The 24,865-nt window shown below is 43.5% G+C and overlaps 1 protein-coding gene across 1 annotated transcript; it reads left to right on the forward strand.

Moving 5' to 3' along the window:
• The first annotated feature begins 4,303 nt into the window (after positions 1-4,303).
• ints8 (integrator complex subunit 8) lies at positions 4,304-24,182 on the forward strand. The gene is made up of 27 exons (XM_041902818.1): positions 4,304-4,431; positions 7,820-7,955; positions 8,111-8,285; positions 8,442-8,582; positions 8,705-8,776; positions 8,886-8,937; positions 9,048-9,230; positions 9,433-9,540; positions 9,721-9,873; positions 14,124-14,224; positions 14,451-14,592; positions 14,748-14,818; positions 16,644-16,819; positions 17,128-17,258; positions 17,384-17,494; positions 17,786-17,990; positions 19,366-19,487; positions 19,777-19,961; positions 20,148-20,241; positions 20,328-20,389; positions 20,570-20,688; positions 22,894-22,997; positions 23,182-23,232; positions 23,329-23,402; positions 23,515-23,579; positions 23,664-23,707; positions 23,978-24,182. The coding sequence occupies exons 2-27, from the start codon at positions 7,826-7,828 to the stop codon at positions 24,092-24,094; spliced, it is 2,988 nt and encodes a 995-aa protein (XP_041758752.1). The 5' UTR covers positions 4,304-4,431; positions 7,820-7,825; the 3' UTR covers positions 24,095-24,182.
• The last annotated feature ends 683 nt before the right edge of the window (positions 24,183-24,865 follow it).

A 24,865-nucleotide genomic window follows, 5' to 3' on the forward strand; every position in this document is an offset into this window, starting at 1 on the left:
AAACTATCATGGCCCAAACACACCAAGACAGTCGTGAAGAGGGCACAACAAAGCCTATTCCCCCTCAGGAGACTGAAAAGATTTGGCATGGGTCCTCAGATCCTCAAAAAGTTATACAGCTGCACCATCGAGAGCATCCTGACTGGTTGCATCACCAACAGGTATGGCAACTGCTCGGCCTCCGACCGCAAGGCAGTACAGAGGGTAGTGCGTATCGCCCAGTACATCACTGGGGCCAAGCTTCCTGCCATCCAGGACCTCTATACCAGGCGGTGTCAGAGGAAGGCCCTCAAAATTGTCAAAGACTCCAGCCACCCTAGTCATAGACTGTTCTCTCTGCTACCGCACGGCAAACGGTACCGGAGCACCAAGTCTAGGTCCAAAAGGCTTCATAACAGCTTCTACCCCCAAGCCATAAGACTCCTGAACAGCTAATCATGGCTACCCAGACTATTTGCACTGCCCCCCCCACCCCATATTTTTACGCTGCTGCTACTCTGTTTATTATTTATGCATAGTCACTTTAACTCTACCCACATGTACATATTACCTCAACTACCTCAACTAGCCGGTGCCCCCGCACATTGAGTCTGCACCGGTACCCCCATGTATATAGCCTCCCTACTGTTATTTTTCTCAACACTTTTTTGTTGTTGTTGTTTTATTTTACTTTTTATAAAAAATAAATGCATTGTCGGTTAAGGGCTGTTAAGTAAGCATTTCACGGTAATGTCTACACCTGTTGTATTCAGCGCATGTGGCAAATAAAATTTGATTTGATTTGATTTTATGTGAAGACTGTCAGATAGAGTTCAAATGCAAGGGCTCTAACAATGGAAACGCATGTCGAGTGTTAGGCCCTCTGAGGCAACGAGTAGGTATAAATGTATGCACGCATGACTGTAAGTCGCTTTGGATAAAAGCGTCTGCTAAATGGCATATTATTATTATTATTAGGTGCTGATTGTACGGAGATTGTGACAGCCGATTAAATGGTGTCCCTTGACAAGGCAAGAACAAGATGTATGTCAGGAGAAGTGCAGTATTATCATAAGGAGAGTTATACTTGGAATACGGAGGATGAATGGAGGGGAAAAGAGATGCAGAGGAGGTCTAAGAGAGATGGAGGAAGAGGGTAAACTTGAGTCGGTTAAAAATGGCGGAAAAAAGGGAGATGGTTGGTTAAAGAAGAATGGTAGAATGTGTAAGCAGAGTGAGTTGAAGACAGGAGGAGAAATGGAAGCAAATGAGGGCGAAGTATCGGAGGTGGTAGGTGTGGTGAAGTTCTCGGAAACCGAGGCTTGCACCGAGGGTCAGGATAAAGATGAGTCTGTGACAGTAAGAGTGAAGTTTTTGGAAAAAGTGGACCCTTGCCTTTTGGCTGATCCATTTGTGGTTTCAGGGTGGGTGAAAACAGAGTTGGGTGCTGTGGAATCGGTGAGGGTAACCAGAAGTGGTCTTGTGATAATTGTTTGTGTTTCTGCTGGTCAGAGGGAGCAGGCACTCTGTGTTAAATTAATGGGGGCAAGAGATGTGAATTGTTTTGCTCTCAAGAAAAGGGGGGTTGAAAGGAGTGATTACTGGGGTAGCGGTAAATGTGAAAGCTGACCAACTGAATGGGAAGATTCCAGGTGTTTGTGATGCTCATCGTTTAGTGCGACGCAGACAGGGTGGCGTGAGTGGAGAAACAGAGGAGTCATTGTCTGTTCTTTTGAGTTTTGATATATAAGTTATCCTGTACGAGCATTTGTGCCGAATACATTACGTTGTTACAGGTGTCAAGCTTATGGGCATGTGGCAGCAGTGTGTAGGAGGGAGGTTCCTAGGTGTGAGAAGTTTGCAGAAGGGCATGAGACAAAGGAATGTGTAACATTGGGGAAAGTATTGGTATGTGTTAATTGTAGGGGTGCCCATGGGGCTGGGGATCAGAAATGTCCCATGCAAGAGAGGCAGGTTGAGGTTTCCAGGGTTAGAGTAGTGCAGAAGTTGTTATATGCTGAGGCAGTGAAGAAAGTAGAGGAAGATGGGTTAAGGTGGAGGGATCCTGAGAGGAGTGGTGTGAGTAGTAGATCTGTACCAGTACAGAGGGATAAAGCAACAAGTGATACAGTGAGGGAAAAAAGTATTTGATCCCCTGCTGATTTTGTAAGTTTGCCCACTGACAAAGAAATGATCAGTCTATAATTTTAATGGTAGGTTTATTTGAACAGTGAGAGACAGAATAACAACAAAAAAATCCAGAAAAACGCATGTCAAAAATTTTATAAATTTATTAGCATTTTAATGAGGGAAATAAGTATTTGACCCCCTCTCAATCAGAAAGATTTCTGGCTCCCAGGTGTCTTTTATACAGGTAACAAGCTGAGATTAGGAGCACACTCTTAAAGGGAGTGCTCCTAATCTCAGTTTGTTACCTGTATAAAATACACCTGTCCACAGAAGCAATCAATCAATCAGATTCCAAACTCTCCACCATGGCCAAGACCAAAGAGCTCTCCAAGGATGTCAGGGACAAGATTGTAGACCTACACAAGGCTGGAATGGGCTACAAGACCATCACCAAGCAGCTTGGTGAGAAGGTGACAACAGTTGGTGCGATTATTCGCAAATGGAAGAAACACAAAAGAACTGTCAATCTCCCTCGGCCTGGGGCTCCATGCAAGATCTCACCTCGTGGAGTTGCAATGATCATGAGAACGGTGAGGAATCAGCCCAGAACTACACGGGGGTTTCTTGTCAATGATCTCAAGGCAGCTGGGACCATAGTCACCAAGAAAACAGTTGGTAACATACTACGCCATGAAGGACTGAAATCCTGCAGCGCCCGCAAGGTCCCCCTGCTCAAGAAAGCACATATACATGCCCGTGTGAAGTTTGCCAATGAACATCTGAATGATTCAGAGGAGAACTGGGTGAAAGTGTTGTGGTCAGATGAGACCAAAATCAAGCTCTTTGGCATCAACTCAACTCGCCGTGTTTGGAGGAGGAGGAATGCTGCCTATGACCCCAAGAACATCATCCCCACCGTCAAACATGGAGGTGGAAACATTATGCTTTGGGGGTGTTTTTCTGCTAAGGGGACAGGACAACTTCACCGCATCAAAGGGACGATGGACGGGGCCATGTACCGTCAAATCTTGGGTGAGAACCTCCTTCCCTCAGCAAGGGCATTGAAAATGGGTCGTGGATGGCTATTCCAGCATGAAAATGACCCAAAACACACGGCCAAGGCAACAAAGGAGTGGCTCAAGAAGAAGCATATTAAGGTCCTGGAGTGGCCTAGCCAGTCTCCAGACCTTAATCCCATAGAAAATCTGTGGAGGGAGCTGAAGGTTCGAGTTGCCAAACGTCAGCCTCGAAACCTTAATGACTTGGAGAAGTTCTGCAAAGAGGTGTGGGACAAAATCCCTCCTGAGATGTGTGCAAACCTGGTGGCCAACTACAAGAAACGTCTGACCTCTGTGATTGCCAACAAGGGTTTTGCCACCAAGTACTAAGTCATGTTTTGCAGAGGGGTCAAATACTTATTTCCCTCATTAAAATGCAAATCAATTTATAACATTTTTGACATGCGTTATTCTGGATTTTTTTGTTGTTATTCTGTCTCTCACTGTTCAAATAAACCTACCATTAAAATTATAGACTGATCATTTCTTTGTCAGTGGGCAAACGTACAAAATCAGCAGGGGATCAAATACTTTTTTCCCTCACTGTATATGTTTCAGTAAGATTGGATTTTTTGAATTTATAGCAATGGTTATCAACTGTACTGCAGGGATGGAACGTAAGTCACAGAAAATAGAGGTTGTGGTGGCAGCTGCAGAGAGGTATTTGGGTGTGCGAGACTTGACATCAGAAGAGTTACAGGGTGTGTTAAGTGGTGGTGTTCCATCCTTTCAGGCTGTTGGCCTGAAGCAGGACTAAATAGATTTAAATAGTGGAGGGATGTAGCTCAGTTGGTAGAGCATGGTGTTTGCAACGCCAGGGTTCTGGGTTCGATTCCCATGGGGGGCCAGTATGAAAAAATAAAAAAGTATAATAATAACGTATGCATTCACTAACTGTAAGTCGCTCTGGATAAGAGCGTCTGCTAAATGACTAAAATGTAAATGAGTATGGTATTATAATATATATATTTTTTAAACAAAGTATAAGGGAGTTATACTCCAGTCTGTTAGGGAGCGGTAATGTAACATTTATTGGATGCCAACCGCCGTTAAACCTCATCGAAGAAGAAGTTCAACCGCAACTGCATGATGCGCAAAAAGGGTGCAGGATAACCAACTTCATGATTGGAGCGGATCCGGATATGACGTCAGAGATGTTCATTGACCAAAAAATAATAATTAGAAAGCATCTTTGAGTAAGCTAGGTAGTTGTCAAAAATATTATACCTTTCTGGATATTTTTAGAATTGCAGCCTCAAAAAAGGTAAACTCTTATGCATTTACATTGGCCAGCTTGCTTATATGCTCACCAGTCATAATATTAGGGAGACCCACCTAGCTAGCTAGCAACAACCGCTAGCTGCTAAAATAGATAGCTTAGATAGCTAGCTAGCTAACTTTAGTTTGCTTGATTTTGCACCTCATCAGATGTTTTTCTCTTTATCTTAATTTCTTTAGGAAATTGATTCTTGCGTAACTTAAGTTAGACTGGTTTTGGGTTTACAATTTAATATCCATTGGAAAGTAGGTTACTTAGCTACTCGGTAGCATTTTGGAAAAGTGAGTTTGCAGGGTTGGTAGCTCTGGGTCCAGTGTTTCAACTAGATAGCACAGCCTCAAAATCAATTAGGCTATATCGTAAACATTTATGAAAACAAACATTTGCTTTTTGTTTTTAATTTGAGGTTGGGTGTAAGGTTAGCAGTGTGGTTAGGTTTAAAATTAGATTTTAAGAAGATTAATTGTAGAAATAGGCGGGGTTTATGACTTTGTGGGTGTGTTAAGAACCTGGTCCAGGGTTTAGCGCACGAACGTGACCAGAGCTTCAGGGACAGGATTGTGGTTGCAAAATTCCGGGAATTTTCGAATACCCTGGTTTCCCGATATCACGGTTGGAGGATTCCAGGGATCAGAAGGGAATAAGCAGGAAATCCGTATATCTCCAACCAGGATTTCTGGGACTGGGAAACCAGGGAATTTATTTTAAATTCCTGGAATTTTGCAACCCTAGTTGGGATCAATTCCATAAAAATTTAGGAGATTAGGTAATTGCAATTTCAATTCAATATTAAATTTAATTGCCATTTCTTGTTGCTTATTGAGGATTTTTTCAGTGCTTTGAGGTGCAATTTGGACCCGTTCTTTCTAAAATTAGCCGCGGAAATTGTCGCAACCCCTATTACTAGCCTGTTCAATCTCTCTTTCGTATCATCTGAGATCCCCAGAGATTGGAAAGCTGCCAAGGTCATCCCCCTCTTCAAAGGGGGTGACACTCTAGATCCAAACTGTTACAGACCTATATCCATCCTGCCCTGCCTTTCGAAAGTATTTGAAAGCCAAGTTAACAAACAGATCCCCCACCATACCTTCTCCACTATGCAATCTGGTTTCCAAGCTCGTCATGGGTGCACCTCAGCCACGCTCAAGGTCCTAAACGATATAATAACCGCGATCGATAAAAGACAGTACTGTGCAGCCGTCTTTATCGACCTGGCCAAGGCTTTTGACTCTGTCAATCACCAGATTATTATTGGCAGACTAAATACCCTTGGTTTCTCAAATGACTGCCTCGCCTGGTTCACCAACTACTTCTCAGATAGAGTTCAAATCGGAGGGCCTGTTGTCTGGACCTCTGGCAGTCTCTATGGGGGTGCCACTGGGTTCAATTCTCGGGCCGACTCTATTCTCTGTGAATATCAATGATGTCGCTCTTGCTGCTGGTGACTCTCAGATCCACCTCTACGCAGACGACACCATTTTGTATGCATCTGGCCCTTCATTGGACACTGTGTTAACAAACCTCCAAACGAGCTTCAATGCCATACAACACTCCTTCCGTGGCCTCCAACTGCTCTTAAACGCTAGTAAAACTAAATGCATGCTCTTCAATCGAACGCTGCTTGCAACCGCTCGCCCGACTAGAATCACTACTATCGGCGGGTCTGACTTAGAATATGTGGACAACTACAAATACCTAGGTGTCTGGTTAGACCGTAAACTCTCCTTCCAGACTCACATTAAGCATCTCCAATCCAAAGTTAAATCTAGAATCGGCTTCCTATTTCGCAACAAAGCCTCCTTCACTCGTGCTGCTAAACATGCCCTCAGAAAACGGACTATCCTACCGATCCTTGACTTCGGTGATGTCATTTACAAAATAGCTTCCAACACTATACTCAGCAAATTGGATGTAGTCTATCACAGTGCCATCCGTTTTGTCACCAAAGCCCCAGCCCCATATACTACCCACCACTGTGACCTGTACGCTCTTGTTGGCTGGCCCTCACTACATATTCGTCGCCAAACCCACTGGCTCCAGGTCATCTATAAATCTCTTCTAGGCAAATCCCCGCCTTATCTTAGCTCATTGGTCACCATAGCAACACCCACCCGTAGTATGCGCAGGTATATCTCACTGGTCATCCCCAAAGCCAACACCTCCTTTGGCCGCCATTCCTTCCAGTTCTCTGCTGCAAATGACTGGAACGAACTGCAAAAATCTCTGAAGCTGGAGACACTTATCTCCCTCACTATCTTTAAGCATCAGTTGTCAGAGCAGCTTACCAATCACTGTACCTGTACACAGCCCATCTGTAATTAGCCCACCCAACTACCTCATCCCCATATTGTTATTTACATTGTTATTTATTTTGCTCATTTGCACCCCAGTATCTCTATTTGCACATCATCTTCTGCACATCTATCACTCCAGTGTTAATACTAAATTGTAATTATTTTGCACTATGGCTTATTTATTGCCATACCTCCATAACTTACCACATTTGCACACACTGTATATAGATTTTCTATTGTGTTATCGACTGTACGTTTTGTTTATTCCATATGTAACTCTGTGTTTGTTGTTTTTATCGCACTGCTTTGCTTTATCTTGGCCAGGTTGCAGTTGTAAATGAGAACTTGTTCTCAACTGGCTTACCTGGTTAAATAAAGGTAAAATAAAATAAAAAATTCTAACAAGCATTGTAAACTTCTTACAAATTTAAATGTAAGCATCATGTAACCTTGCTCTCCAGAAGCCAAGAAAGCATTCTCCCTTATCCCTAGAGTTCTCAGATGTAAGTGTCGCCCACAGCTGGGACCATGGGGACTACAATCCAGACACTCTGTTTTAACATTTAGAAATGTTAATAGCCCTCACTTGCGATATGGTTTTGGAAACATAAAACCCTCTACTTTCACATCACATAAAAATAATTTCACAAATGCAAAATATACATGTACTGTACACTGTTGTAACCGGTTTTAGCAGTTGCAGCAGCCAACAGTATTTTTTTACAACACTTTTCTGGCATCCTTCTTCCGTTACACAGGTGTTCGGAGCCCGCTAGATAGATCATTAGTACAGGTGGTCGATCGCCTCTGTCTTCCGTAAACAAGCATTGTAACATGGAGCTATGGCGATGTGGGAACCCTAACCTTATAAATGTGTGTGTAGTAATTTAACCGTTAGTTAAAAATATATATTTCTCACTGATATGAAAGATAAGGTCCTAATGTTTCCAAAACTGTACTGCAAGCAATGCGTGTTAACGTTCAGACCCTTCCCTCCCGGGACAGAAGATGCCTTCGTTAATAGACACTAGAGTTGGTGTCTATGGCTACGTGTAACCAAGACTGTGTGACACTGACAGGTGGAGATGAGTGCAGAGGCGGCGGACCGTGTGGCTGTGAGCGGCAGCCGGCCGAGCACTCCTCCTCAGACCTCCTGGTTCGAGTTTCTCCTGGATGAGATGCTGCTGGAGAACCACCTCCAGAAGTCCCATCCAGGTCTGCTGAAAGAAAGAGAGAGAATCCTCTCTGAATATTGGTCCAGATCTGATTGGCATAACCATATTGGTAGCAGTGATTGAACTTACACATGAGTGGACTCAAACTCGACTGGTTTGTTTGAAAACGTATATAAATATGTTTCCCTCCCTCAGATCCTGTTCCAGTGCAGCTTGTCATCCAGTTCCTTGAACAAGCGGCCAAGCCCTCTGTGAACGAGCAGAACCAAGTCCAGCCTCCTGCAGACAACCGCAGGAACCGCACTCTGAAGCTGTTGGCTCTTAAAGTAGCAGCACACATGAAGTGGGATCTAGATGTATTGGAGAAAGGGTGAGTGTGGCGTAGAAACATCTGTTTGCAGTGACTTTTTATTTGAGAATTTGTTGTTATTCCATTACCCTGAAAAGTTAGGATAGTAGTTCGGTTTTTGTTCGTTTTTATGTAGGTGTCTCATATTGAATTGACACATCCTTTTTCCCTCCTTAGCTTGACTATCCCTGTGTTGAACATGCTGCTGAATGAGCTGCTGTGTGTGAGTAAGGTTCCACCTGGAGTGAAACATGTTGACCTGGATCTGTCCACCTTGCCTCCCACCACTGCCATGGCTGTCATCATCTACAACCGCTGGTGAGAATGGGCACTGGAGAACACTTTCTGTAGAGAAGGATTGATTGTACTGTATAATGGACCACCAGGTTGACATAATTCTGTCATTTCTAATAATTGTATCCATATTTTGACTCTCAAAGGGCCATACGAACCATTGTGTTGAGTAGTTTTCCAGAAAAACAGACCAAACCTGGGCCTCATCAGATGAACATGTAGGTTCTTTGGTTCTCCTTCTACTTTCAGAACTAAATTGGTATTGCTGTACGTATGACAAGATTTGCATCAGTACAGCATTATATTCATTGTCCATGTTGTCTATAGGTTGAATATTGTGCAGCAGGAGAAAGAGCTAACTGAAAACATCCTGAGCGTGGTGAGTCTGCTATTTTCCTTGGGTCATATTAGACAACAGAACACCATTTAAAAACATGAGTGAATGCCCTGAGGGATTACATGGTGCTGTGTCACTGTCTCCTATTGCAGTTGAAAGAGCAGGCAGCGGACTCTATCATGGTGTTAGAGGGTGCTCTGGGGCTGAAGAAGGACTTCTATATCCATACCCTGAGGACTCTGGACCTGCTGGCTGCCGACCCCAGTACTACTAACGGGGAAACGGAGTCCTCCACAGCAGGCCTTAGGATCAGTGCTGATGAGCTGCACTGTCAGGTGGGTAGACTCACAGAGACTATTAAATTACTATATTATTATATATATAATTATTGTTTAATATATGTCCTATTAAAGTTCTATATGTCAATCTATGGGTAGACTACTCTAAATAGAAGATTCTCCTATTGGATGCAGTATGGCCAGAGAGAACGGCTCACAGAGCTCAAGCTCTTGGTAAAGAACGTCTTGTGTTCTACAGGTGCATTACGATTTGGGAGGTATTTTCTTTCAACAAGGCTGCTCAGACCAACTGGCATATGAGAAGGCCAGAGAGCATTTTCAACAAACAAGGGAGTTGCTGTTGAAGGTTCAGTATTAAGCTGTAGTTGTTGTTATATTTTGCTTTAGTAGTTTCATGGTCACTTGCACTAAAATATATTCAAAAACATATCTTACATTTGGTCTGACTTTGATTCAATTTGATTTGAGTGTTTGTATTTGTGTTAATGTTGCTCATCACTGAAGCTCTGCTGTTCTTGTATTGCAGTTCGACTTGACGCTTCACGTTCACCTGGATGAGAAGCGTCTTGCTGGGTACTGGAACGCCTGCAGGGCCCTGACTGGAGCCTCGGACCCCAGTGACACCCAGCTAAACCCCTACGGACAGATCAACAGCCTCATCAGAACTCAGAACTACCAGGTCAGTCAGCCTGGAAAAAATTAATACAAAAATGCAACAAGCTAAAAAACTACTCAGCACCAATGTAGACTGTGCCCTGCTGATGATAGTAGAAAATGTTTTCTCCTGCGGTTTAGGCATTATGTAAGGAACTGAAAGCCACACAATCAGTAATTTTGTGAATAATTATTTATTTGTTTTTCTTGCATGTCCTAGACAATTACAGTTTCAAGATATTAATATGTACAGTTCAATAGGGGGAAAACAAACAAAATCTCAAAACTAAAACAACATCATACAAATTAAAAAGGACAAAACTAAATAGATTAAAGACAAAAAGTTTTCAGTATTTCCAAATTAAAACTGTTAAAATGTAATTCTCAAAGCCTACCAACCCAGAGCCACATAGGAAAAAGGCAGAGCAGGGCAATGCTATCTCACATTGTTGTTAAATTAGCTCTTGCAAGTGGGAGATTGCATGTGACCAATTGACCAAAGTTTCGGGCTTGGCCCTACGCAGACTGGCAGTGGATCTTTCCAGCTGCGCAATGTCCAAGTACATAAGCAACCAACATCTGCAAAGGGCAATACCCGGTTTAAATACCTTGCTGTTAATGCAGCCATAACAATCCGCCTCTCTTGACAAGATCATTAATTGCTACGGCTACAACCAAGCAGGAGGAGGGATGGGCAAACAGGTAGGTTCTTGACAAGAATACCATATAAAACACAAACAACATAAACCCAAAGAGACTTTACCGGTACACGCTCCAAAACATATGCCCACCTCAGATTGGGTATATTTATTACTTACATCACTGTCCAAAAGCTTCATTTTGAACCTTCGCTCTGGGGTTAAATAAAGCCTTTGAGCGAATTTGCAATTAATAAATTGATGGCCAACGCTCTTAGAAAAGGCAAAAATATTGCCCCATATCGTGGTCCAATCCCATTCAAATCCAGCACTTTGTAGTTCCTTCTCCCAGATCTCCATAACAGGTAGATGTTTTATATTATGAGTCACTAGCCTATCATATAGTGAGGACGGCATTCCGGCTTTCCCTGGACATGAAAGTGGTTTCAGTAAAGAGTGGGAGCTTGGTTTGGTGTCCCATGGTACACCATAGGTTTTCAATCAGGAAGAACCAGGGAGAGAATGACTCTTTCAGATCTTGAAAGCAACAAAGCCCTTGCAGGTTGAAGATAAACTTTAAAACAAGAATATCTTGCTTAGACCACGGAGGTAATGTAAACGGCATAAAGCCAGATAAAATAAAATTGTTATTCCAAATAGGACATAACTCATGGAAATTGCAAGTTGTGCCCAGATAATTATTGATTTGGTACCAAACAGTCAATGTATTTTTTAAAAATAATAGATCCCATAAAAGATTAGGCAGTTTTTTTTTGCTTTATCCCAGAAGAAGGAAGGTCCTGAATTCTAATTGGGTGAGACTTGGCCTCCCTCTATTTTCCGCAAAGGGACATCAGATGAAGAGTCATGCCAAATAGTCAATGACCTCAGCTGAAATGCCCAATAGTAGAGTTTAAAGTTGGGTAAAGAGAGCCTTCCAAACTTTTTTGGGCATTGTAAGGTGGAGTCTAATTCTAGGACGTTTCCCATTCCAAATGAAATTTCTCACCAAGATATCTACAGTTGAAGTCGGAAGTTTACATACACTTAGGTTGGAGTCATTAAAACTCGTTTTCAACCACTCCACAAATGTCTTGTTAATAAACTATAGTTTTGGCAAGTCGGTTAGGACATAATTTTTCAAACAATTGTTTACAGACAGATTATTTCACTTATAATTCACTGTATCACAATTCCAGTGGGTCAGAAGCTTACATACACTAAGTTGACTGTGCCTTTAAACAGCTTGGAAAATTCCAGAAAATGATGTCTTGGCTTTAGAAGCTTCTGATAGGCTAATTGACATTATTTGAGTCATTGGAGGTGTACCTGTGGATGTATTTCAAGGCCTACCTTCAAACTCAGTGCCTCTTTGCTTAAAACAAATTGTAGACCTACATAAGTCTGGTTCATCCTTGGGAACAATTTCCAAATGTCTGAAGGTACCACGTTCATCTGTACAAACAATAGCACGCAAGTATAAACACCATGGGACCATGCAGCCGTCATACCGCTCAGGAAGGAGACGCATTCTGTCTCCTAGAGATCAAATCAAATCAAATTTTATTGGTCACATGCGCCGAATACAACAGGTGCAGACATTACAGTGAAATGCTTACTTACAGCCCTTAACCAACAGTGCATTTATTTTAAACAAAAAAGTAAGAATAAAACAACAACAAAAAAGTGTTGAGAAAAAAAGAGCAGAAGTAAAAATAAAGTGACAGTAGGGAGGCTATATATACAATAGAATAAAGTGACAGTAGGGAGGCTATATATACAGGGGGGTACCGTTGCATAGTCAATGTGCGGGGGCACCGGCTAGTTGAGGTAGTTGAGGTAATATGTACATGTGGGTAGAGTTAAAGTGACTATGCATAAATACTTAACAGAGTAGCAGCAGCGTAAAAAGTATGGGGTGGGGGGGCAGTGCAAATAGTCCGGTAGATTAACGTATTTTGGTGCAAAAAGCGCGAATCAATCCCAGAACAACAGCAAAGGACCTTGTGAAGATGCTGGAGGAAACAGGTACAAAAGTATCTATATCCACAGTAAAACGAGTCCTATATCGACATAACCTGAAAGGCCGTTCAGCAAGGAAGAAGGCACTGCTCCAAAACCGCCATAGAAAAGCCAGACTATGGTTTGCAACTGCACATGGGGACAAAGATCGTACTTTTTGGAGAAATGTCCTCTGGTCTGATGAAACAAAAATAGAACTGTTTGGCCATAATGACCGTTGTTATGTTTGGAGGAAAAAGGGGGGAGCTTGCAAGCCGAAGAACAACATCCCAACCGTGAAGCACGGGCATGCTGTGGGGGTGCTTTGCTGCAGGAGGGACTGGTACACTTCACAAAATAGATGGCATCATGAGGAAGGAAAATGTATGTGGATATATTGAAGCAACATCTCAAGACATCAGTCAGGAAGTTAAAGCTTGGTCGCAAATGGGTCTTCCAAATGGACAACGACCCCAGGCATACTTCCAAAGTTGTGGCAAAATGGCTTAAGGACAACAAAGTCAAGGTATTGGAGTGGCCATCACAAAGCCCTGACCTCAACCATATAGAAAATGTGTGGGCAGAGCTGAAAAAGTGTTTGCGAGCAAGGAGGCCTACAAACCTGACTCAGTTACACCAGCTCTGTCAGGAGGAATGGGCCAAAATTCACCCAACTTATTGTGGGAAGCTTGTGGAAGGCTACCCGAAACGTTTGACCCAAGTTAAACAATTTAAAGGCAATGCTACCAAATACTAATTGAGTGTATGTAAACTTCTGACCCACTGGGAATGTGATGAAAGAAATAAAAGCTTAAATAAATCACTCTACTATTATTCTGACATTTCACATTCTTAAAATAAAGTGGTGATCCTAACTGACCTAAGACAGGGAATTTTTACTAGGATTCAATGTCAGAAATTGTGAAAAACTGAGTTTAAATGTATTTGGCTAAGGTGTATGTAAACTTCAGACTTCAACTGTATATCCCTAAGTATGTGATCCTCATTAATATTGTACGTCAGTCATTATATAAGGGATATATTGGGAGACAAACTGTTCTCTGCATAGGTACTGATTTCATCACAGTGTTGTGTTTACATTGTTTCGGTTGTATTGTGTCTGTGTGGGATGATTGTGTTGCAACAGCCTAGTTTATCTTTGTGTTTTTTAGTCTCAAGTTGGATGAATTTCATCTTGAATAATTCCATGTCTGTGAGGATGGATTTGACTGTGACACGGGTAGATTTTATATCAGTGCGCATTTCAAGTAAAGAGTATTTTAGGTCACCAAGCTTTCCCGAAAAGAGTTAAGATAAAACCGACTCATCCTTGCCGGGGAGTTGCGTCCCTGTAGCCCCAAATACAGAAAGTGTTTAGTGGGGAACGCCGTCTGCAAGCGACATCCTCGATTTCTTATCTTCTTGATTTGTAGACTGGGTAGTCAGGTCCAACATATCGATATTTCTCTTCGGTGGCGTTTCAGTGTTCATCCTTGTTTGTGATTAGTTAAGAGATGATCAAAATAACGATAGAAATAGCATTTTAAAAGTTTGCACCAGCGTGAGCAAAACTCCACCATCTTGCTCAGTAACCGGAAGTCTTTGAAGTAATTGAAGCCTCTCTTCTTTTCCTCAGGCTCTTGTAGAGGCTTTCATCAAAGACAATGTGTCACTCAGCTTGCCCAACCACCTCAGACAGTCTGTCCTGAGGGAGTTTTTGCACAAAGTCCAGCAAGGGTGAGAACACTTTTGGTGGTTAAATCATTCAACCCAGAATAAAAATGGTATCTTTGACGTGTACTATACACCACTTAACTGTTTTAGGCGTAAATATTTTTCTTGGATAACCAAATGTATTGAAATGAGGCAAATCAGTCTTGATTGCTAGCAAGCAATCCCAGCTTTAAGACGTTTAAATGTTTGGCAGTGTTATGTTAATTCTCTGTTTTCATGGTGTACACAGGGAGAGGGGCCTGGACGAGGTGTGTCACAAGCTTTGCGTGTGCAATGCTGTTCGAGACGCCCTGCAAGGGGAGGTCCTCAGTGTGCGTTTTCAGCAGCTGCTCCACAAGCCTAGAAAACACGTGGTGGACTTTATGCTAGAGGTACAACTACAAACTCATAGCCTGGTTAAAACACAATAAATGCTGTGCTTACCATTGTTTCAGTCTGGTTTAACCAGGCTAACAAACCCACTCTTCTCAATGAAAACGGAATTTCTATCTATAAATCTACATTTAAACTGTGTTTCCTCTTACAGGTATGCACAAGGTCATTAGACAAGGACCATTCATCAGAGACGTCCAAGAGGAAGATGGTTATTTTTCTAAAGTGCGTAGGATTGAGTTGATTAACTTAGATTAGAGCCATTTTGTAAGCTTGTAATAACTGCAGATCTAATGTGTTGGTCTAGCTTGTTGATGGTGAGCAGTATGCCAAATGCTGATACCTGTCCTGACATTTGATGCCTCCCCATCATAGACATGCATACAGTGGGGAAAAAAAGTATTTAGTCAGCCACCAATTGTGCAAGTTCTCCCACTTAAAAAGATGAGAGGCCTGTAATTTTCATCATAGGTACATGTCAACTATGACAGACAAATTGAGCATTTTTTTCCAGAAAATCACATTGTAGGATTTTTTATGAATTTATTAGCAAATTATGGTGGAAAATAAGTATTTGGTCACCTACAAACAAGCAAGATTTCTGGCTCTCACAGACCTGTAACTTCTTCTTTAAGAGGCTCCTCTGTCCTCCACTCGTTACCTGTATTAATGGCACCTGTTTGAACTTGTTATCAGTATAAAAGACACCTGTTTGAACTTGTTATCAGTATAAAAGACACCTGTCCACAACCTCAGTCACACTCCAAACTCCACTATGGCCAAGACCAAAGAGCTGTCAAAGGACACCAGAAACAAAATTGTAGACCTGCACCAGGCTGGGAAGACTGAATCTGCAATAGGTAAGCAGCTTGGTTTGAAGAAATCAACTGTGGGAGCAATTATTAGGAAATGGAAGACATACAAGACCACTGATAATCTCCCTCGATCTGGGGCTCCACGCAAGATCTCACCCCGTGGGGTCAAAATGATCACAAGAACGGTGAGCAAAAATCCCAGAACCACACGGGGGGGACCTAGTGAATGACCTGCAGAGAGCTGGGACCAAAGTAACAAAGCCTACCATCAGTAACACACTACGCCGCCAGGGACTCAAATCCTGCAGTGCCAGACGTGTCCCCCTGCTTAAGCCAGTACATGTCCAGGTCCGTCTGAAGTTTGCTAGAGTGCATTTGGATGATCCAGAAGAGGATTGGGAGAATGTCATGTGGTCAGATGAAACCAAAATATAACTTTTTGGTAAAAACTCAACTCGTCGTGTTTGGAGGACAAAGAATGCTGAGTTGCATCCAAAGAACACCATACCTACTGTGAAGCATGGGGGTGGAAACATCATGCTTTGGGGCTGTTTTTCTGCAAAGGGACCAGGACGACTGATCCGTGTAAAGGAAAGAATGAAAGGGGCCATGTATCGTGAGATTGAGTGAAAACCTCCTTCCATCAGCAAGGGCATTGAAGATGAAACGTGGCTGGGTCTTTCAGCATGACAATGATCCCAAACATACCGCCCGGGCAACGAAGGAGTGGCTTCGTAAGAAGCATTTCAAGGTCCTGGAGTGGCCTAGCCAGTCTCCAGATCTCAACCCCATAGAAAATCTTTGGAGGGAGTTGAAAGTCCGTGTTGCCCAGCGACAGCCCCAAAACATCACTGCTCTAGAGGAGATCTGCATGGAGGAATGGGCCAAAATACCAGCAACAGTGTGTGAAAACCTTGTGAAGACTTACAGAAAACGTTTGACCTGTGTCATTGCCAACAAAGGGTATATAAAAGTATTGAGAAACTTTTGTTATTGACCAAATACTTATTTTCCACCATAATTTGCAAATAAATTCATTAAAAATCCTACAATGTGATTTTCTGGATTTTTTTTTCTCATTTTGTCTGTCATAGTTGACGTGTACCTATGATGAAAATTACAGGCCTCTCATCTTTTTAAGTGGGAGAACTTGCACAATTGGTGGCTGACTAAATACTTTTTTTCCCCACTGTATATTCATATCTTTATACATCATTGTCCCAACTCCCATGCAGAACCCTGTGTGAGAGCTTGGCAGAGCCCCACCTGGTGTTCGTGGTCACCGCCCACAAGCTGTTCACGGAGCTGCTGAAGGAGGAGGAGAGGAAGATCCTGGTGGAGCAGATGAGGAAGAGGTCAGCCACGGTCAACCTCTACGCCAAGCCTCTGCCCTCCTTCTACGACATCCCAGGTATGCTGCTATATTAGCACTGCTCTCTGGCTAAACACAGGTGCCACACAACATCACTTCGGCAAGTATTCAGAGCTCTGTATGGAAGGGGTGGAGGAGTAGGGGCCAGTATGTGGGTTCTTAGGAGTTGATTTAGTAGATTACTTATTTATCATACCTCTTGTCTGTCTCGCACGGAAAGTTTGCCCTCTTGTTAAGCTAAAGCTCCCATCAATGAGTGATGCAGTCTTCTTTCCCATGTATTATGTTATGGATGTGCATTTCCCTCTGATCCTGTGCTTGTCCTTCTGTTCCGTGTTGCTCCCCAGCCGCGGCCAGTGTCAACATTGGACAGCTGGAGCAGCAGCTCATCCTCTGCCTGGACGCCCGCCGCATCCGACAGATCCTCATTGAGCTGCACGGCATGGCCGAACGACCCTTCTGGAGGGTTAACAACAAGGTCAGAGTTCAAAGGTCACCACGGCTGGACACACAGACTGCTTCTATAGTGCCTATTATTTTAAATGGTAGCAGTGATTTTGTTAGATTGATACTTGCCTGAAACTTTATTATGTGTATTTACAGTGGGAAGTACCTCCAGACTATATCAATGTGATCCTCAACATCAAAGACAACCTGACCAAGGATCTGGTGTACATCCTCATGGCCAAAGGGCTTCACTGCATCACTGTAAAGGTCTATCACTTTCAAATTCTCCATAAAAACATGAGTATTATGGAATATGAAGTTCATGGGTCAATACAATGTTACTATTGGTAGATAGAAGATGGGAATGTATTTCTTGTTAACAAAATTTGATTTTGTAATACTTGTAGGTCCGGTTTCTCAGACACAGATTAGGCCTAACCCTGGACTAAAAACCGCTTTCTGCTTTTTAGTCCAGGACTAGGCGTAATCTATGTCTGGGAAACAAGCCCATAAAGAACTTGAGTTGATCTCATCTTTGTAATGTTGTTGGTATCCCAGGACTTTGCCCACACGCGGCAGCTCTTCTCAGCCTGTCTGGAGCTGGTGACGGAGTTCTCTCCTAAGCTAAGGCAGGTGATGCTGAACGAAATGCTGCTTCTGGAGGTGCGGGCCCATGAAACCGGGGCGGCCGAGGGCAGCAATGTCAGACCCCCACCCGATCTGGTCAGCAGGGTGCGAGGCTACCTGGAGATGAGAATACATGGTAGGTGAATGGAGAAACAATTACTTTACTCATGAAACGTTCAAGGCATACATAATGAAGCACATGGAATTGAAAGTTTGATTTCAGGCCTCCGGTCCCTCAGCATTTTGCCATATCAGTGTCCTATAATATACAGTTGCGGCCAAATATATTGGCACCCTTGCACTTTTCTTAAATAATTCCCTATTTCTTCTCAAATAAATTTACATTTTAAAATATTTGTCACATTTTCAACACTCCAGAACTTTTCAATGTTTGTTCTTGAACCATTCCAGGGTGCATTTGATATGTGTTGGGGGTTGTTGTCCTGCTGGAATACCCACAACCTTCAACAGAGACACAGGTTTTGGACCCTGGGTTGAACATTGCACTCCAAAACACCTTGATAATCTGCTGATTTCATGATGTCTTGCACACGTTCAAGTCACCCAGTACCAGAGACAGCAAAGCAACCTGGGTCTCCATTGAAGGTTGTGGAATGGTTCACCCAGGAATGGTTCAAGAAGAGATGCTGGACTGTTAAGTGGGCAGCTCTGAATCGCATCCAAAACCTATGGCGAGGGCCTCCCGAGTGGTGCAGCGGTCTAAGCACTGCATCGCAGTGTCACTACAGCCTGGGGTTCGATCCCATGCTGTGTCATGACCGGGAGTCCCATAGAGCGGTGCACAATTGGCCTAGCGTCGTCCCGGTTAGGGGAGGGTTTGGCCGAGGGGGCTTTACTTGGCTCATCGCACTCTAGCGACTCCTTGTGGCGGGCCGGGCGCTTGCAGGCTGACTTCGGTCGTCAGTTGAACGATGTTTCCGTCCGACACATTGGTGCAGCTGGCTTCCGGGTTAAGCGAGCGGGTGTTAAGAAGTGCGGTTTGGCGGGTCATGTTTCAGAGGATGCATGACTCGACCTTCGCCTCTCCTGAGCCCGTTGGGGAGTTGCAGCCATGAGACAAGATCGTAATCACGAAATTGGGTAGTAAAAGGGGGGTAAAAAAAGTAAAACTTATGGCAAGATCTGAAAACAGCAGTTGGTGTAGGACACCCCTCAAACATTGAAGAATTGGAGCAGTTTGCTGCTAAAAGTGGGCGAAATTGCCAGTAGAAAGGAGCAGCAAGCTCATTGATGGTTACAAGAAGCATTTGTTGGCAGTTAACTTGGCCAAAGGCTGTGTGACCAAGTACTACCTCTGGGGTGCCAATAATTTTGCCCATGCCATGTTTTTATTTTCTAAATTAAAATTATAAACTGAAGTTTACAAAAACAAAATTGGTTCTACAATGTTGAATATTTGGAATTGTTTAAGAAAAGTACAAGGGTGCCAATATATTTGGCCGCAACTCTATGTACGACTATGGTCCCTGTGTGTTTCTTGCCATTTCCAGATCTCCCACTGCGCCAGATAGTAGGGGAGGAGTGTGTGGCCTTCATGTTGAACTGGAAGGAGAATGAATACCTGACACTGCAGGTGCCCCAGCAGCTGGTCATGAACAACCCCTACATCAAGGTACAGGCCTCTCAAAGACAGCACGCCGCCTCACTTTCTATCTGACTTGAATGTCTGAAGAGGATATAAGATTGTGTTTATCCAGTGTTCTGTGACTGAACCATATACAAATATTTCTGACACACAAAACTACCACATTGGTTATTGCTTTGTGATATTGAGAGGTATTCAATGTTACTTGTGTGCCAGTTAAGTTGTATTGTGTTCTGCCAATCGTGGTCTGGTGATCGACTCAAATCCTTTGCTTTTATCTCCTCTACCCCTGTGACACACCTTTTGACCCCAATAGCTGGGTCAGCTCTTGGCCTCCACCTGTAAGGAGCTCCCTGGTCCTAAAGAGAGCCGGCGTGCAGCCAAAGAGTTGTGGGAGGTGGTTGTGCAGATCTGCAGTGTGTCCAACCAGCACAAGAGAAACAGCGACGGACGTGTCAGCCTCATCAAACAGAGAGAGTCCAGTATGGGCATCCTGCAAAGGTAAACGGGCCGGTAGTCATAGTTGGTCAATGACCACATAAGAATGGATAAGATAAACATGATTACACTTAGGTTAACTACAGGTTTCTTCACCTGGCTTAGTCCTCATCAGTTTATACTGAAAATTGAGGTAGGCATCAATGTGCTAAGTCTCCTTCTTGCTGACGTTTCCCGTATTGTTTTTAGGAGCCGATTCATCACTTTCATCAAGAAGCTTCGGGAACCACTGGTGCTGACCACCCTTATCTCGCTTTTCGTGAGGTTTCATAGCATAGTGCGGGTATGTTCGGCCACCTTCCGCACGCTGGTGCAGGCTATAACGAAACATGTTCTCTCATGGTTGAACAAATTTGCTTCTCTCTACAGGATGATATTGTCAATGAAGTGACAGCAGAACACCTTGCCATTTGGCCATCAACCCTGGCAAAGTATGAATACCTGTTTGGTTCTATATGGCTACAGAATGTAGTCCTATTTTCCATTGAGTTCCATTTTTGAGTTTCTAAAAGATAGTGTCTTCTCACCGTATGAGTTTATGAAGACTATTTACTTTGCTACTCACCCGACAATAAGGCTAGTTACTGTCTTAGATAATGTTTGTCTTCTAGCATGCAGGCTGTGGATGTTGAGGCAGTGGCTGTGACAGTTAAAGAGCTTGTGACCTACGCCCTTACACTGAACCCCAACAACCAGTCCTGGCTCATCACACAGGCTGACATCTACTTTGGTAAGCAGCACTCAAATGGTGGTGGAGAACCTAACCAGGGGGCGTATGTATCAAGCGTCTCAGAGTAGTGCTGATCTAGGATCAGATCCCCTTTGTCCATGTGATCTTATTCATTGTGATCTAAAAGGCAAAACTGGCCATAAATCAGCCCTCCTACTCCAAGTCACTTCATATACACTGAGTGTACAAAACATTATGAGCACCTGCTCTTTCCATGACAGGCTGACCAGGTGAATCCAAGTGAAAGCTATTATATCTTATTGATGTCACTTGTTAAATCTACTTCAATCAGTGTAGAGACAGGTTAAAGAAGGATTGTTAAGCCTTGAGACAATGATTGTGTATGTGCCATTCAGAGGGTGAATGGGCAGACAAAATATTTTTGCCTTTGAACGGGGTATGGTACTAGGTGCCAGAACTGCAACGCTGCTGGATCTTTCACGCTCAACAGTTTCCCAGGTGTATCAACAATTGTCCACCACCCAAAGACATCCAGCCAACTTGACACAACTGTGGGAAGCATTGGAGTCAACATGGGCCAGCATCCCTGTGGAACGCTTTCAACACCTTGTAGAGTCAATGCCCAGACGAATTGAGGCTGTTCTTAAGGGCAAAAAGGGGGGAAAGGGGTGCAACTCAATATTAGGAAGGTGTTCTTCATGTTTTGTACACTGTATCAGACCCCTTGACTTTCTACACATTTTTGTTACATTACAGCCTTATTCTAAAATGGATTAAATAATTGTTTTACCTCAATCTACACACAATGCACCATAATGACAAAGCGAAAACAGGTATTTAGACATTTCTGCAAAAAATAAAAATACCTTATTTACATAAGTATTCAGACCCTTTGCTATGAGACTCGGAATTGAGCTCAGGTGCATCCTGTTTCCTTTGATCATCCTTGATGTTTCTACAACTTGATTGGAGTCCACCTGTGGTAAATTCAATTGATTGGACAAGATTTAGAAAGGCACACACACCCGTCTATATAAGGTCCGACAGTTGACAGTGCATGTCAGAGCAAAAACCAAGCCATGAGGTCGAAGGAATTGTCCGTAGAGCACAGAGGCAGGATTGTGTCGAGGCACAGATCTGGGGAAGGGTACCAAAATATTTCTGCAGCATTGAAGGTCCCCAAGAACACAGTGGCCTCCATCATTCTTAAATGGAGAAAGTTTGGAACCACCAAGACTCTTCCTAGAGCTGGCCGCCCGGCCAAACTGAGCAATCGGGGGAGAAGGGCCTTGGTCAGGGAGGTGACCAAAAACCTGATGGTCACTTTGACAGAGCTCCAGAGTTCGTCTGTGGAGATGGTTGTCCTTCTGGAAGGTTCTCCCATCTCTGCAGCATTCCACCAATCAGGCCTTTATGGTAGAGTGGCCAGACGGAAGCCACTCCTCAGTAAAAGGCACGACAGCCCACTTGGAGTTTGCCAAAAGGCAAAGGTGACGCATGGTGGTGGCAGCATCATGCTGAGGGGATGTTTTTCAGCAGCAGGGACTGAGGTTAGTCAGGATCAAGGCAAAGATGAACGGAGCAAAGTACAGAGAGATCCTTGATGAAAACCTGCTTCAGAGCCCTCAGGACCTCAGACTGGGGCAAAGGTTCACCTTCCAACAGGACAACGACCCTAAGCACATAGCCAAGACAATGCAGGAGTGGCTTCGGGACAAGTCTCAATGTCCTTGAGTGGCCCAGCCAGAGCCCAGACTTGAACCCGATCGAACATCTCTGGAGAGACCTGAAAATAGCAGTGCAGCGACGCTCCCCATCCAACCTGACAGCGCTTGAGAGGATCTGCAGAGAAGAATGGGAGAAACTCCCCAAATACAGGGGTGCCAAGCTTGTAGCGTCATACCCAAGAAGACAAGGCTGTAATCGCTGCCAAAGGTGCTTCAACAAAGTACTGAGTAAAAGGTCTGAATACTTATGTAAATTTAATATTTGAGTAGTTTAAAATAAATTAGCAAAACTTTCTTCAAACCAGTTTTTGCTTTGTCATTATGGGGAATTGTGTGTAGATTGAGGGGGGAAACAATTGAATCAATTTCAGAATAAGGCTGTAACGTAACAAAATGTGGAGAAAGTCAAGGGTTCTGAATACTTTCCGAATGCACTGTGCAGGCCCTAGAACAAGTTTAGTGGGTAGCTAGTTGTCACAGTCAAGTAATTTCCTTCTCCTCCATTTTGTCTCCCCAGTGACCAACCAGTACTCTGCAGCGTTGCATTTCTACCTCCAGGCTGGGGCAGTGTGCTCTGACTTCTTTACCAAGGCTGTGGCTCCTGATGTCTACACTGACCAGGTAGAGAAACAGTCTGGTGTTTTCTGACCGGGGCTGAGTCTCAAATGGAACCCATAGGGCTCTGGTCAAAAGTAGTGCACTATATAGGGAATAGAGTGCCATTTGGCACGCAGCCCTGGTGTTTTCTTGTTAAAACCCCCAAGAATACTGGATTATTTGTGACACTGATCTTTTTTCTTTGCAGGTCCTAAAGAGAATGATCAAGTGTTGTTCAATGCTGAACTGTCACACACAGGTCAGACTTCTTTCCAGAACGTTTATAATGGTTCTTATTCAGTACGTTGAGATTTGAACTTTGTAAATGTTACGATCACGTTGTCTTGCTGATTAGGTTGCAGTTCTTTGCCAGTTTCTAAGGGAGGTGGACTACATGACAGCATTCAAAGCTCTTCAAGAACAGAACAGGTATGACATAATTTATGGGGAGGGAGGGCCTCGTACACACAGGCAACGAGATGATATTTGGAAGGATGGCCCTGCGACTAATATAGGCCTATTTGTTCCATCTCATCATTAGTCACGATGCCATGGATTCATTCTATGACTACATCTGGGACGTCACCATCCTTGAATATCTCACACGTATCCTTTAATCTTTAGTTAGCCATTATTTTAGCAGGCAAGTTTTTCAAACAATGTTTACCCCTTGACTGTGCATGCATGTAGACATCCACCATAAAAGGGGTGAGAGCGAGAAGAGACAAATTGCTGTAAGTAGAATCTATTTCCATTGAGTACCTTCATTTGTTATGGCTTATCTAGTCTCCGTCGACAGCCATGCGTCTGGAGAGCCTAGAAGCCCAATCGACTAAACCGTAGGGGTGGTTTTCCGTACAGATTAAGCTTAATCCTGGACTAAAACAGGCTGTGGAGATTCTCAATTGAAAGTACTTTAATCTAGGACTAGGCTTATTCTGTGTTAGGGAAACCGGCCAAAGGTGTTTTGTTTACGCCATGTATTGTATCAAATCTCTTCTCAGATTAAAGCGATTGGACAGACTGAGCTGAATGCTAGTAACCCCGAGGAAGTTCTGCAGCTGGCTGCACAGAAGAGGAAGAAGAAATTCCTGCAAGCTATGGCCAAACTGTACTTTTAGATAAAACCGGGCCACCAAACGTGTGGGGGGGGGAAAGTACAAATGTTTGTGGTCGAAAAACATTTTCAAATAAATAGTTATCAGTTCATCTTTTGTACACAATACATGTAAGAAGTTTAATTCGCTGTGGTCAGAGATGGTAATCCCCTGAGGTACACAATCAATGGCCTGGTTTAACAAACAGCACCACTTTAATAAATTACATTAGCCTTTCAGAAGTGTTCAAGTTAACAGATTTCACCTCTGGTCACATATACAAGAAAATACTCAGTGGCCAGTTTTAGTTACACCACCCCGTTCACGAAAATGGTTCACTCTGTGGCTTGCTAAACAAAGCAGGCAGACACAGGCATTCAGTTACTGTTCAATTGAATGTAAGAATGGGCAAAACAAGTGACCTGAGCGTGGTATGCTCATCGGTTCCAGTATCTCAGAAATGGCCAGCCTCCTGGGCTTTTCACACACGACTGCGTCTAGGGTTTACCGAGAATGGTGCGACAAACAGAAAATCCAGTTAGCGGCAGTCCTGTGGGCGAAAACAGCTCGTTGAGAGAGGTCGAAGGAGAATGGCAAGAATCGTGCAAGATAACAGACGGGCCACAAACAGGTAAATAAGGGCACAGTACAACAGTGATGTGCAGAACGGCATCTTGGAAAGCACAACTCGTTGGTCCTTGTCACGGATCGGCTATTGCAACCGATGACCACACCGGGTTCCACTCCTATCAGCTAAAAACAAGAAGTGGCTCCAGTGGGCACGTGATCACCAAC

The sequence above is a fragment of the Coregonus clupeaformis genome, chromosome 17 (genome assembly GCF_020615455.1).
Source record: "Coregonus clupeaformis isolate EN_2021a chromosome 17, ASM2061545v1, whole genome shotgun sequence".
Taxonomy (NCBI): domain Eukaryota; kingdom Metazoa; phylum Chordata; class Actinopteri; order Salmoniformes; family Salmonidae; genus Coregonus; species Coregonus clupeaformis.

Coding starts and splice junctions, on each gene's coding strand:
- ints8 (XM_041902818.1), top strand. CDS start 7,826: ATGAGTGCAGAGGCGGCGGACCGTGTGGCTGTGAGCGGCAGCCGGCCG. Junction 14,593..14,747: donor TGGTGGACTTTATGCTAGAG/GTACAACTACAA, acceptor TTCCTCTTACAG/GTATGCACAAGGTCATTAGA. Junction 17,991..19,365: donor CCTGGAGATGAGAATACATG/GTAGGTGAATGG, acceptor TGCCATTTCCAG/ATCTCCCACTGCGCCAGATA.